We start from the raw sequence: 13,955 nt of genomic DNA on the forward strand, positions 1-13,955 counted from the left end.
ACACTGGGGTAGTTTTGTCTGGAGAAGCCGTCTCGAGTATTTCAGCCGATGTCTTTTCCTCTTGTCATCTTGCTTGCTGTGGCAAAGAATTGAGGGACAAAAAAAAAAAAAAAGAAAGACCGGTGAAAAAGGGAACGGTGAACCTTGTACATAATATCTTCCTCTCCCACTCTCATCTTTACCAAGCATTTCTGGGATTGGATCGGTCACGGAGGGATTGCTGCTGCAGAGGGTTTTGTTTTTATTCGGCCGCCGATCCTCCCAGTAGTCATATCGTTTCTATGTATTATTCCTTGTTTCTTGAGTAATTCCAATACTTATGTGCTGCTTTCTCTTAACTTGACACTGGAAGTCATCAAGGCGATACACCATTCAAAACACTCTGTTTGTACGTGGGAGTTGAGTCTCCTCTGTGACTGCAGCTTGTCGGCTGTGGAATATATTCCTAGATGAACCGGCCCAACTTGGTCATTGTTCGTTACACTGCTGTTGCCTTGAGGGGTCTGGGCTGTATCCTGTTGGACTAGACGCAGCCTTTTTGAATGGTAGGCTCATAACACGCAAAGGGACAAGAGACTCTCTTAGCGGTAGTGGTCATATCATCACATGCTGCTGGCTAATAACTAAAGTGTGAACAAGGGTAGAACGGTAGACAGTGCATGAGCAAGATCGTGACAGGTAATCCACCGCTAGTGAATACTATCACAGAGTTGGCATGTTACCTGTCTATTTGTACGCCAACCGTCTCTAGTCATCCCCAGCGCTACAGAGTACTCTATAAGCCTTGAAATGCCAAATTCCGCAAGTGCAATCCCCGAAAGGCGCCATGAGAGGGGAGTGGCGTGAGTGTGTAGGTGATTCGATAAAATAAATCAAAACCCCCAAAACTCTCTTTCAGAATAGTCTCATCTTTTGCGCGTTGGGTTGGCGCCAGCTTTTATCGGGTAGAGCCTCAAGCTTGGACGATTGGGTTCACATATCAAAGATGTCAACAGACTTCCCTTAGAACAAGTGCAGATATGCGTAAAACAGTATATTCGCGGTGCTTAGGTTGGCTTTGGTCGCCAAACACTCCTTCGCTCGCTGAAGGAAAATAGATAGCTGAATTATATGTACGTTATCCTATTACAGTCCCTATGCCACCGTAACTTGGCAGCCCAAGCGGAATATACAGCCGAGCACCATGCGGTTATCAAGAAGCATCATTCTCTCATCCCTCTCGCTACACTTGGTATCATAGTTGCAAAATCTCATCTCCAAAGCAGCCAAATCATACCTTGGCGATGCTCTGACCAACGCATTCATTCTCAACATGGTGATTATCAAATCGTTTGCTTCGCAGTATTCCGTCTCGCCATCATCGTCTAATTGGTGTTGCCATTTCGACCCTTACACTGCGGAAGCTGGGACGGCCACCAGCAATTCGTGAAGCCAGCGGCGACTATGGCAACGATAATGGCGATAATGATGACGATGCTGATGCCCAGGCACCACCACTTGAGCTTGCGACGGTTCTTGGCATGGTCGGCGGCCTTCTTGACTTCCGTGTTGGCGTGGTTGAGGTTCTGCGTCGTGTCCTCAGCCTGCTGCTCGACCCGCTGCACGATGGGCTCCTGCTGGATGACGAGGGTATCGAGATCCTCAAACATCTTTGCCAGTTCGACGATCGAATCCTCAATTTGACGCATCTCATTGTGCCGAGCACGAACAGCACCGAGGACGGCCTGGCCTTGGGCGGCCCTGTTTTGCCTCAGCTGTTAGGGGGAGGTCATGTTAGTAAACAATTCCATAACGACTGATACCATGAAATCAGATGTAAGTAAGCTATGCCAGGTAACAAGGTGACCTACAGCCTGCTGAAAGACTCCCTCATCGCCCCAGTTCTGATCAGCCGCCCGACGGACCTCCTCCTCCGACGCATCCGGGTTGACGATTCTGTACTGCCTGGCAATCTGCTCGCGGTACCCCTCCTTGTAGCGCTGCTCCTCCTGGATGTAGTTCCTCAGCTCCTGCTTGAACGTGTCGTTGAGCGTGTTCCACTGCCTCTCCTTGATGGAACGGCTGCCGTCCTGCGTGTACTCGACGTCCTTCTTGAGCTGCTTGATGGTGGTGCGGATCGACGTGGTGCGGCGCGACGTCTCGGCGATCTGTCGCTCCAGCTGCTGCTGCGCGCTCGCATCACCGCCCTGCAGCGCGCGCGAGTGCAGAGTCGCAATCGTTTGCACGTCCGACGTTAGCCTGTTGATCTCGCCCCGCGTAAACGTCACCTGGCCGAGGAAGTCCTGCTGAGACATGACGGGCGGCCCGGCAGGTTGTTGTTGTTGTTGTTGGTTGTAGTCATAGCCGTTCTGACCTTGGCCGTACTGTTGTTGTTGTTGTTGTTGCGGCCGGCCATACTGCTGCATCTCATGTTCCTACAGTCGAGCGCGAAGGCGCGAATGTCAGCGACCGTTTTGACAATTGTCCCGTCGGTCCAGTGATGCCTTGTGCATCCTCCTTGCACGCCGACCATGCAGTGCGCCGTAGACAACTCACATTTCCGCCATTTCCGTAGCCGTAGCCAGCCTCGGTCGAGGAAGCTTGGCCGTACGGATTGCCGCCGTATTGTTGTTGGTTGTATGACATGATTTTGTTTTGTGTGGATAATGCGGAGCTTCGATTGACGCGACGGAGGAACCTGCTTGAGATTGAAATGCTCGCACAGAGATCCGAATGCAACGTATTAAATCACTTGGTATCCGGTAAGACAGCGCTCGGTTGCTAGATGGTGACAGACAGGCCTGAGCAAGCAGAAAGCAACGAAAGAAAAAAAAAATGCCGAAATGCACCGCTTGACGTTGCGAGAGACAAAATGCCCTGGAAGCTACAAATTTGTGAAAAGGGTATTGATTGTTGGATACAGAACGTTGCGGTAAATTACTCTGGACTGGGCCCGGGAAGTACAGAGGTACAAGAAAACAAAAAAAATAAGACCAGAAGCCATCCCGTTCCCAGTTAATTCTGGTTGGGTGGATGACGTTGTATTGTTCCGTACCTGACTGACCCTCAATTCATTTGCCTTGGTTCTTGCCATTGGCAGGTCACTCCAATCGCCCCAGAAAACCCTGCCCGCAGTGCAGCCTCCCTCCAGCATTTGCTTGCACTAACAAAGTCGAGTGGGGATCTGAATCCTTAGTCTAGGTTTATGGCGGCTAGAACGCATCGTTTTGCTAGTCCAATGGCGCGGCGTTTGCGTTTCCAACGCGGCTCACATCGACGTAAGATGTGATACATGCAGAACCGGACAATCTCTTTTGATGAATGATATCATGCTAACAAAGCTATGGGCAGTCAGTCGACTTTTTTTTTGTTTCAAAACAACTCTCATTTAATGTCCACAATGAAGAGGGCCATAGCTTTTCGACATGCCATCCCCGTCTTGTTTGTTTCGTTTCGTTAAAGCAAGCTGTCAATCAGTGCCTGGCGGGGCCTGCGAAATAAGCCAGCGATCGGCGGGCACTGCACGCCCGGTGGGGAAACCGGGATGGCGCAGCAAAAGCAGCCATTACAGATGTTTTCTTTCTCTTCCATGTGAATGGCTTTTTTAGCTTGGCTGCCTACCTGCCTGCCTGCCTGCCTAGCGGTCTGTTGGGCTGAGGACTCACCTTTCCCCATAATGGGAACAGTCAGGAGCTCCAAGCGATTGCTGTTGGTGGTTTACATGGAAACCCAGTGCTTGTAAATACCGGTCGATTCGTCTTCTTCGTAAATGTTGATATGGAACACTAGCATAGTTATGCAGACTATACCACTGAGAACAGTATAGTGTTGATGCGTCATCCACAGTATATGATAATTGCATGTGAAGGTTAAAACGACCGCCGTCTAGAGCAAACAGTTCCTGCGGACAGCCACGTGCATTCTGACTCGATCTCAGCTGCTACGGGTCCGCATGCCAGTCCCAAAAGGACGCAGCCGTTGGTCGGATGAACCAACTAAGTTGTTTTGGTTCTCTGCATCTGCCGCCATAGTCAAGCCTCCGCAGTTGTCCTCTGGTATTATGCAGACAGACCCAGCTGCTTCTACGAGGCCTTGCCTGACAAAACCAGCCCGTCACATCTTGGTCGTTTCGGGAGTATAGGGTACCTAGTCGGGTAGAAAATCATGCTGGAAGCCGATGAGACTGATGGAAGCTTGTTCAACATGCTTAAAAGAACAAGCTATTACACGGCTGTTAATAACTTTTTGCTAAACCCAGATTTAGTCTTCAATAACAACTTTTCAGTCACATTCTGGAGCCGTGACATCGACCGAGGAAAGATTATCGTTCCAGTCAGCTTCAAAAGGGTATCAATTTACAAGTAGTTCTTCTTTCTGCTGGTCCGCGTGTACTGGCTCAGGTGCCACTCTACATCGCCATCCTTATTCTCTAACGTTCCTCCCCTAATCTCAAACATCTTCATGCTCATCCGTGGGCCGACCTCTGCCAGCTCGACACTTTCGTGACCTGTCCTGACAAAGACGTGATGCCGGACCTCGATAACATCGTCGATGTTCTTGAATGTGATGACGCGATTCGACATCTTTGCCTTGCTTGTGATCGGCTCCCTGGGCGGAAACAGGTGCTTCAAAACCTTGACGACGCGTTGACCAAGTCGGGAGGTGAAGCCGTCAAACACAAGGTGAGGATATGCCTCGGAAACCGTCCCTCTGACACTGCCGGGGATGTCATGCCTCAGCAAAACGTTGTGGAGAGAGAATGATACTGTCGGACCGTGAGGCATGTGTGAAATGGTGAGTGCCGTCGGTGTTCCTCGGCGCTCGTGGAGGAGGACGATATCCGAAAGGCCCGCGGCTTGCACACTCCGGACAAGCTCGGGCAGGATTAGGTTTCCACGGTTGAGCCTTATAGCAGTCGGCAATAGAAGTCGAATCTCTTTTGCAAACGCGGCCAGCCGCGCGCTAGGGTCGCGACTTGTCGTCACCATCACCCTCGGGTCTACCAGGCCGCTCAGCTGCGCATATTCGTCGTCCAAATCCAAATCTTCTCTGTCTATCCTCGATTCGTCGTAGTGATAGTCTGCGCGCAACTTCTCGTCGTTTGCAATGTCCTTTTCCAGTGGCCGACCCTGGGCTAATGATGCCCTCATCTTTGCCTTTTTCTCGTTGATTTCTGCATCTTTCAGGATCGCCGCCTTTCGGTACAGGTAATCCCGCCGTTCTCTTGCTTGTTTTCGCTAGAAGTTGTCAGCGACAAGTGATTATAGCAGCAAGTAGAGTATTCTAAGACTTACAATCATGTTTGTGGCTGTTTCAAAATTGTTGAACGGTATACTGAAGAGGAATATCCAAGCAATTATCGCGCCTTCACGTCCCGGCTAAAAATTTAGAAAAAGATTGGAGATGCAACCATCAGATGCAAGCACTGGCGGGGTCGTGGAGCTTGCCCAGATCCCTGTAAAACCAGCCTTGGCCGACAAAATAGTGGGCCTCATGAGAAGAAAAGCGTGAAATTTGGGGACGACAGTGGTATCATCACGTGCAAGGCCTAGTGGTTTGCGCCCCCATTTATCGACTTTCAATGCCCTCTTTGTGTGGCAGTGGAGGAAATGTTGGCTCAAAACTTCTGCAGAGGATCCAATCGCAACCGAGCTACCTTTAGACTAGCAGGCTTATGGAGTAAAATAAATCATAAAAGAAGAACTGCGCCGATACGTTAGTTTACAATAAAGACTCTGCTGATTCACCCTTCTTCACCGTCTCCTCTGGTGCTTGGGTTGCAGAAGAAGCAAGGTTAGGTTATTCAAGGCGCGTCACCCTGATATGATGTGACAGTCCCTGATTCCCGACTCCCCCGCCCACTTTTGCCCGCCGAGCCCAACATCAAACGGAATTTTTCCACAAGGCTGTGAGTTACCGCCAGCACCGGAAACCGATGACATTCTCATCACCACCGGGATTTTTTTTCACCATTGGCAGCCGTGTGCATCGCCTTTGTCGCCGCAAGGTCGATTTTATTTCTTGCCCAATCCTGACCGACAGATTGCCTCGCAACTAGAGCCGACTGGGCATCGCGTCACCGAACCCTCACGCCTCCATAATGGAGGGCGCGTTTACGCACCTCGGAAACCACCTGATTTCGGACTCTGCCGCCGCAATCAAGGCCGGTGATACTGACGACCTTTCCAACATCGATGCCGACGAGAACCTCCTGTATGGAAAATATGGCGGGCGCGGCGGTCTAGGCGGCGCCCGCCGTCGCGGAGCGGACGACGACGAGACCGAGGCCTTGGACGATGACGATGATGAGAGTTTGGCCAGCGTTCCCGTAGACGGGATGCGCGGTCTCAGTCTGAAGGCTGCTGAAGAGGAGAAAGAGCTGCCGGAGCACGCCTGCGCGTATGTATCGTATCCCAACCACTTGGGCTAGGCCGCATACTCGGTGGCCAAGAAAAGAAAAGAAAAAGCAAGTTTACTGACGTTGGTCGATTATAAAGTTACTGCGGCATACACTCTCCAGCTTGTGTAGTCAAGTGTCTTGGCTGCAAGAAGTGGTTCTGCAATTCTCGTGGCAACACCTCGTCCTCCCACATAATCAACCATCTCGTTCGCGCGCGTCACAAGGAGGTCCAGCTCCATCCCGAATCCACCTTGGGCGACACCATCTTGGAGTGCTACAACTGCGGAGTCCGGAACGTCTTCCTTCTCGGGTTCATTCCCGCCAAGTCCGATACTGTAGTGGTGCTTTTGTGTCGCCAGCCATGCGCCGCGAATCCGTCTTCCAAGGACATGAGCTGGGACATCTCGAGGTGGTCGCCACTGCTAGATGAGCGGAACTTCCTTTCCTGGCTTGTTGCTGTTCCTACTGATGCCGAGCAGCTCCGTGCACGGCACCTGACGCCGCCCATGATTGCCAAGCTTGAGGAGCTATGGAAGGAGGATGCGAACGCAACCGTGGACGATCTGGAGAAGAACGAGCAGATTGACGACGAGCCTCACCCCGTACTGCTTAAATACGATGACCCCTATCACTACCAGAACATTTTTGGCCCGCTTGTCAAGATGGAGTCAGACTACGACAAGAAGCTGAAGGAAGCGCAGTCAGAGGATGGTCTTGTCGTTCGGTGGGACTATGGTCTCAACAACAAGCACCTTGCTAGCTTCATCCTGCCCAAAATCGAGTCTGGGGACGTCAAGCTGGCCGTCGGCGACGAAATGCGACTCAAATACAAGGGAGAGCTCCGTCCTCAGTGGGAAGGTGTTGGTTATGTGGTCAAGATTCCTAACAATCAGTCTGACGAGGTGACACTGGAGCTGCGGAAATCAGGAAACGACAAGTCTGTGCCAACTGAGTGCACTCATAACTTTTCGGCCGACTACGTTTGGAAAGCCACCTCATACGATCGGATGCAGCTCGCTATGCGGAACTTTGCCGTCGACGAAATGAGCGTCAGTGGCTATATATTCCACAAACTCCTCGGTCACGAGGTTGCTGTGGCTCCGATGCGGACTACAATGCCCAAAAAGTTCACGGCTCCTGGTCTCCCTGACCTCAACGGCAGTCAGATCAGTGCAATCAAGGCTGTCTTATCCACGCCGCTGAGTCTGATCCAGGGACCCCCGGGAACCGGAAAGACTGTGACTTCGGCCACCATCATTTACCATCTTGCCAAGATGAATGGCAGCCAAGTTCTCGTGTGCGCCCCCTCCAACGTCGCTGTCGACCAGCTGTGCGAGCGAGTTCACCGCACTGGCCTCAAGGTTGTGCGCCTGACGGCCAAATCTCGTGAGGATGTCGAGTCTTCTGTCAGCTTCCTCGCTCTACACGAGCAGGTTCGCATGAATGATACCAACCCGGAACTTGCCAAGCTCCAGCAGCTGAAGAGTGAACTCGGCGAGCTTTCGAGCCAAGACGAAAAGAAGTTCAAGCAGTTGACCAAGGCCGCCGAGCGAGAGATCTTGAGCAATGCAGATGTTGTTTGCTGTACTTGCGTGGGCGCAGGTGACCCTCGTCTTGCCAAGCTAAAGTTCCGCAACGTGCTCATTGACGAGTCAACACAGTCTGCTGAGCCAGAGTGCATGATCCCTCTGGTTCTCGGATGCAAGCAGGTCGTCTTGGTGGGTGACCACAAGCAGCTTGGCCCGGTTATTATGAACAAGAAGGCCGCAAAAGCTGGTCTAAACCAGTCTTTGTTCGAGCGCCTGGTGAAGCTCGGGTTGACCCCCATCAGGTTGAATGTTCAGTACCGCATGCACCCTTGCCTGTCTGAGTTTCCATCCAATATGTTTTACGAGGGATCTTTGCAAAACGGTGTCACCATTCAGCAGCGCCTTCGACGCGACGTCGACTTTCCCTGGCCAGTTGGGGACATGCCCATGATGTTCTGGTCAAACTTGGGTAACGAGGAAATCTCAGCATCGGGCACATCCTACCTGAACCGAACCGAGGCGTCCAACGTTGAGAAGATCGTCACACGCTTCTTCAAGGCTGGAGTTAAGCCAGGTGACATTGGTGTCATCACACCGTACGAGGGCCAGAGGAGCTACATCGTAAGCACAATGCAGAACACGGGAACGTTCAAGAAGGAGAGCTACAAAGAAGTCGAGGTTGCCTCGGTCGATGCCTTCCAGGGTCGTGAAAAGGACTTCATTGTTCTTTCGTGTGTGCGTTCAAACGAGAACCAGGGCATTGGTTTCTTGTCGGACCCGCGTCGTCTCAACGTGGCTCTCACTCGTGCAAAATATGGTGTCGTCATTATCGGCAACCCGAAGGTCCTTTCAAAGCACGAGCTGTGGCATCACTTGCTGGTTCATTTCCGGGATCGCAAGTGCTTGGTAGATGGGCCTCTCACAAACTTGCAGGCTTCCCTTTTGCAGTTTAGCAAGCCCAAGACCCCGTTTCGACCTGCACGCTTCTCTCAACAGCACTCGCAGTATGCGCCAAGCCAAGCTGGTTACGCCAACGGCCGCTTCCCCGGCTCGAACCTCAACGGAGGATCTGGCAGGGACTTTGACACAGGCTCCATGATGTCTTATATTCCAGACGACGTCTCGTCCCTTCATAGCTCGAGCCTTGGTGGTGCTGGCCTTGCGTCTGCATACCCGGCTATGTTTTCCAACTTCAACCCCGAACAGTGGCCAGGCCTTCCCGGCGTACCTGGACATGGCCGTTCGGGCAACAGGAACCGTGGCCGGGGTGCTGAGAGCATTGCCGGAGAGAGTGTGGCAAACTCGGAATACACGGACGCCAGTTCCAGCGTCATCGGTGGCAAGGGTATCGGGCAGGGTGGTGTCAGTCTCGGTGCAGGAATTGGGGCCGGTATCGGTGCTGGGCTTCATGATGCCGTTGGCGCGGGCCGTCCGACGTCGTATAGCCACAGCGACCGCCTTAGGCAGTACGTCGAGAGCGGCGGCCGTATGACAGGTCCGAACAACGGCTACCGCCGCTACGACGACGACCAGCAGAGTATTAGCACGGCATTTGCTAGTCAAGCCGGTGGCACTGGCTACGACTGAGACGGACAAAAGATGATTTTTGACGACGCAAGAGTGCAGTCTCTTCAAAAAGAGCTTACCATGCTCCCGGGCCTCGGGCCCAGGAACTTGCTTCCCCACTTCCTCCTCTTCAGAGCGGGTGCTGTAGCAGGAAAATTTTGGCGACTGGCCAAACTAGCTAGCTAGCTCACCTCCCCAGCAGACCAGAGGTCAACAGGATCAAGGATTTAGTCCTGGTCCTGCCGCTTCGGTGTGCTTCGGGCCGCCTTGACCATAGAATTACCATTCCGAGCACGCCTGCCATCAGGCGGGTTGATGACAGCAGAGCTTCGCCATCGCTCAAAGCCCCATCAAGTACATGGTGCTTACGGGGGAAGGACAGCGGCGAGCGTTCGGCTCTGAGTTGATGCTGGCCGACAAGGCATGATTAGACTGCTGTTGCTGGAACCAGGATCGCGGTGACGCTTGGAGTTGGCGAAGGCTGGTTGGTACCGACCCAAGTTGGCACGGTTGCAAGATGAATTGCAATTGGTTATTTTTTTTTTTTTTTGACGCGAAGGGCTTGTGCTCCCTGCCTTACTCACTGATTGGAGTCGTTCTTTGATGAAGGCTGACAACAGTTGTCTCTCAACTGTGCGACTTGTTGCAGTGAGTCGTGTCATTCATTTTTTTGCAGTCGTTTTTTTACGCAAGCTAGCTACCATTCTTTTACATTCTTTGGAGGATTGGCCTCGTTCAATCGTGCTTCACCGATGGTTGGCATTGTTTGGGTCTAGCTCTTCTATATCAGTTGTACGCCCATCTGGTGGTTGGACCTTGCTAAGCGTTGATTGTCCGCGGTGGGGGTTGATGGCTGGAGAGGTTGTCGAGAAAAAGTTTCATTTTCGTTGCTAGTTATTTAGATATCTGGCGTCCGCTCTTTAGGGTATCGATAATACAGACGTTCCCCGAATGGTTCTGCGCATGCATGTGCAGCTCGTGAGAGGCAGATACTTTTCCTGATAGTGACCGAGCTACCCAGGTAGGTATTTACCTACCTGCTCGCCCGTCAACTTGCCTACCTATCTGTCCACGTACTAACTAGGCTACCTATTCACTCCTTAGCTACTCACCTACTTATCTTGGTCCATTCCTTCTGTCCTGATCATCCGAATACCACAGCTAAGAAGTAACCCGTACGGGATGCCAATTATGTGGTGCAAAATATGAATACCAACGCGTAATTGGCTGCGTGATAAGGGGCCCCCTCTGCAATGGCCATACTCTGTTCGTGGCCAAGGTCAACAGACGGCCAGCTTGCCAAGTCATGATAATAGCCCCTCATAATTTTTGAACCCTCTTTTCACCTCACAGATTAGCGTGAAAGCGTCTAAATCATCTGCAGGAGGTCCCGGGTTTAATCCCCAGTTGAGCCCGATCAACTTGATGGGATGAATGTTAATCAGCAAGATATAGTGCGCATTCTTTTTTGGTATCGGTAATATAATTGTTGCCGGGTGGTTTGCGCATGTAAGCAGAGCTTGGCGACAGCAGATGCTGTATATAATGTAATACTGGAAGACTATGTTTGGATTACACAGCGCGTTATTTATAACGACCATGACTGACAGTAAATTGCAAGCATGTATTATATAAGTATTCCTGAACGTGTTGGTCGAAAACAACTTGTTCAGGCGTACAAGACGGCTCGCACTCTTTGTATGAGTATAAAATAGATAAATAGGAAATATATTTGGCATATACTAAGTCAATGGGCAATAATAAGAATTAGGACAAGTCCAGTGTTGATTCACACATGTACAAAGTACCGCAGGTACTTTATGCATGTTTGTCATCATTATGCGCTCTATACGCTGTGTAAGTAGCATGATACGGTTGCTACAGCTCCAGTCTGTAGCAATTGTGCGAGGGGGGACCGGGTAAGGGCAACCGTTACGCTCTGTCGGATATTGACTGGGGTAGTCGAACACCATACCTATCCACAAGACTCGGCTTGATCTGAGAGTGAGCCCACAGCTTCTGGGTCGTGGTTGCATGAATGTGGCGGGCCTTTGGGCGGCTGCTTTTATGTGCATGCCGAGTCTCGCGCATTTTGGTCGCAAAGTGGACCTTAAAAGCCTCAAAATGCTCGACGCCGTAATTAGTGACTTCTTCCGGGTTCTGGGCTGGTAGCCAGATAGATGAGCCACACTCAACATACTGGTCCGAAAAATGGATCATGTACCGAGAACTCCCAACACCAGATAAGGAATCCTCATCGGAAACTTGTGCAAGTTTTTTTTTTTTTTTTTTTTTTTTCCTTCGCAGAGCCTTTTTCTCTCTTTGTAGATGACGCAGCGCAAAGAGGCAATACTAAGCACATTTTGTTCGAGCACTTATATTGTAACGCAGTCACTTATTTGTCGCTTGCCATATAAAGTATCTCAAGGTTTTTTTAGTTTAAAGCATCTGCAAGACAGCCAACGTGATTTGTATTTTGGAGCCTCTCCGTGACATGACATTAATTTATGGGACATTGGCTGTTTCCAAGTTAATATAAATCGTTGCTGATTATACTCAATGAAATGCAATTTCCTCAAATTCATTATTCTCTTGCTGGCCGCAACCTACACCTAGTTTAATAGTCTGCTTCATTTACAATTGACAACCCTGAACTGAATATATAATTTTCTGGGTACTAATTACCTTTTGCATAGTTACAAGCTGCTGAAAGATACCATGCCATAATGACAGATTCCCAGCAAATTACATGCGTCTTTTGTAGTTAAGAGGCCTCATTGGCCGCCAGCGTGGCTGCATCTGGCTGGTCTCCCAAGGGTTGTGAGATTGGTGAAGCCGTCGTGGAATACCTCATCTGCTAGAGTGCCAGCCAAACGTTCTTGCACTGGCCACGCCCATCATTTTCTCTAGCCGCAAGCCTGGGAATTAATACTTTTTGGTGGTGTAAAATCAACAAATAAGGCAAGCTAAAAGAAAAAAAAAAAGGCAACGAATATTCAATGCAGCATCGCATAGTAAATGAATTTCGCGTTCACCCCAGGTTCAAGTTGCCGATGTATCAAGCGACGATTTTGCGAGCTCTTCTCCAGCCTCTTCGCAACCAACCGACTTTTAATTTACCCTTTATTTCCTGTTCCATCGCTGATTTCTCACACGACTGGAATGCATTGACTTTTGGCTTGTTCACTTTACGAGCCAAGCAATTACGGCACAGAGGCCGTTACGTGGTGCTGCAAAATTCTTAGCTATAGTCCCAACGATAACATGAAATCGGCTCAAGTAATTCGTCAGCACCTCATGGATTTGACAGCTCGTCTAGCACGAGCTCAAAAGTTGCAACAGAGGTCGACAATAAGCTTCAATCCCAATATGGCGAGGGCGTTACTCTTGGGGACGTCCATGTAAACCCAGTTTTCCATTAATTGTTACCAACGAATGTGCAGACGTACAGTATTCTTGCCAAGCTCCCGAATGTGAGAGAAAAGCGAATTTGTCCCTGCTACACGGCAGACGGCAAGCACCGACAATTTTTTTGCTTGTCAACTGGCGAGCCCCGTCATGACGGTTCAGCACCCACGTGGATCAGTTTATCTGGCCAGGGTCTGTCGAGTGTCAGTGAATGAGACTTCATCACAGCACACAGTGACAGTATATAATGTGAGATTGTGGGTGTCCAATCACAACAAGATAAGAGGCCTGATGGTCTAGAGGTATGATTGCTGCTTTGGGTACGATTCGATACATACAACTGCAGCAGGTCCCGGGTTCGATCCCCGGTCAGGCCCATTATTTTTCGATCTCAATTTTTTTTTTCTTTTTTCACACTAGTTGATTTAATCACTGCCTTTTTGCTTTTAACTACTTTGCCGCAATTTATGCTACTGTTTGTTGTAGTCTTAGGTTAAAATAAATACAGTTCATACTAGACAACTTTGACATTAATGTATACTCCATGCCTGCCTATTTACAGGTGGGAACGTTACGTAGTTGAAGGTGTCAGACTGCAAGAAGCGGACCAGGTTACCTTCCACCCGACCCTTTCCTCAAGGCATGCCAAGGCAAGTGCAAAAGTGCTCAAAAATGTTAACCCTTGTATCTGTCAGCCGAGAAAAACATTCCTAACGAGTAACTCGAGCTCTTTTCAACAAGTGGTGTGACTGGGATTACGCCTGGTGTTGGTTCCGTTGGTCTCTCGGTCCCAGCTATCGAAGTGGCATCTATTCTATTTCCATTGGATGTCCACTTGCAAAACATAGATCTACTTGCAACAGATGAGCGGGCTGCCGAGAAGTAAGAGGAATATGCCAAAAGCACATCCGGCCAAGTGGACCAAAAGACTAGTTAATTTACCCAATTTGAACAGATGGAACGGTCTTTTAACATACTCAATGCGGCTGATTTCAAGCGATCACCCAGTTAATCTGGGTATACAGTGCTGAAGCATCTTTCTGCTGGAGATTGTATGGGCGCCATAAACAGGA

At 50.2% G+C, this 13,955-nt stretch overlaps 3 protein-coding genes across 3 annotated transcripts; 1 reads left to right on the forward strand and 2 right to left on the reverse strand.

Annotated features, from left to right (window-relative positions):
* Positions 1–1,364: 1,364 nt before the first annotated feature.
* On the reverse strand, positions 1,365–3,133 carry PpBr36_08162 (uncharacterized protein; the record flags this gene model as incomplete). Its single annotated transcript, XM_029895294.1, has 5 exons — positions 1,365–1,754; positions 1,851–2,414; positions 2,536–2,677; positions 2,829–2,863; positions 3,035–3,133. The coding sequence occupies 5 exons, from the start codon at positions 3,131–3,133 to the stop codon at positions 1,365–1,367; spliced, it is 1,230 nt and encodes a 409-aa protein (XP_029747564.1).
* Positions 3,134–4,334: 1,201 nt separating this feature from the next.
* On the reverse strand, positions 4,335–5,279 carry PpBr36_08163 (uncharacterized protein; the record flags this gene model as incomplete). Its single annotated transcript, XM_029895295.1, has 2 exons — positions 4,335–5,216; positions 5,274–5,279. 2 exons carry the CDS (start codon positions 5,277–5,279, stop codon positions 4,335–4,337), a joined length of 888 nt encoding a protein of 295 aa, XP_029747563.1.
* An 800-nt stretch (positions 5,280–6,079) lies between these two features.
* PpBr36_08164 (uncharacterized protein) lies at positions 6,080–9,495 on the forward strand (the record flags this gene model as incomplete). The annotated part of the gene is made up of 2 exons (XM_029895296.1): positions 6,080–6,378; positions 6,477–9,495. 2 exons carry the CDS (start codon positions 6,080–6,082, stop codon positions 9,493–9,495), a joined length of 3,318 nt encoding a protein of 1,105 aa, XP_029747566.1.
* Positions 9,496–13,955: the final 4,460 nt, after the last annotated feature.

The sequence above is a fragment of the Pyricularia pennisetigena genome, chromosome 5, assembly GCF_004337985.1.
Source record: "Pyricularia pennisetigena strain Br36 chromosome 5, whole genome shotgun sequence".
Classification (NCBI taxonomy): Eukaryota; Fungi; Ascomycota; class Sordariomycetes; order Magnaporthales; family Pyriculariaceae; genus Pyricularia; species Pyricularia pennisetigena.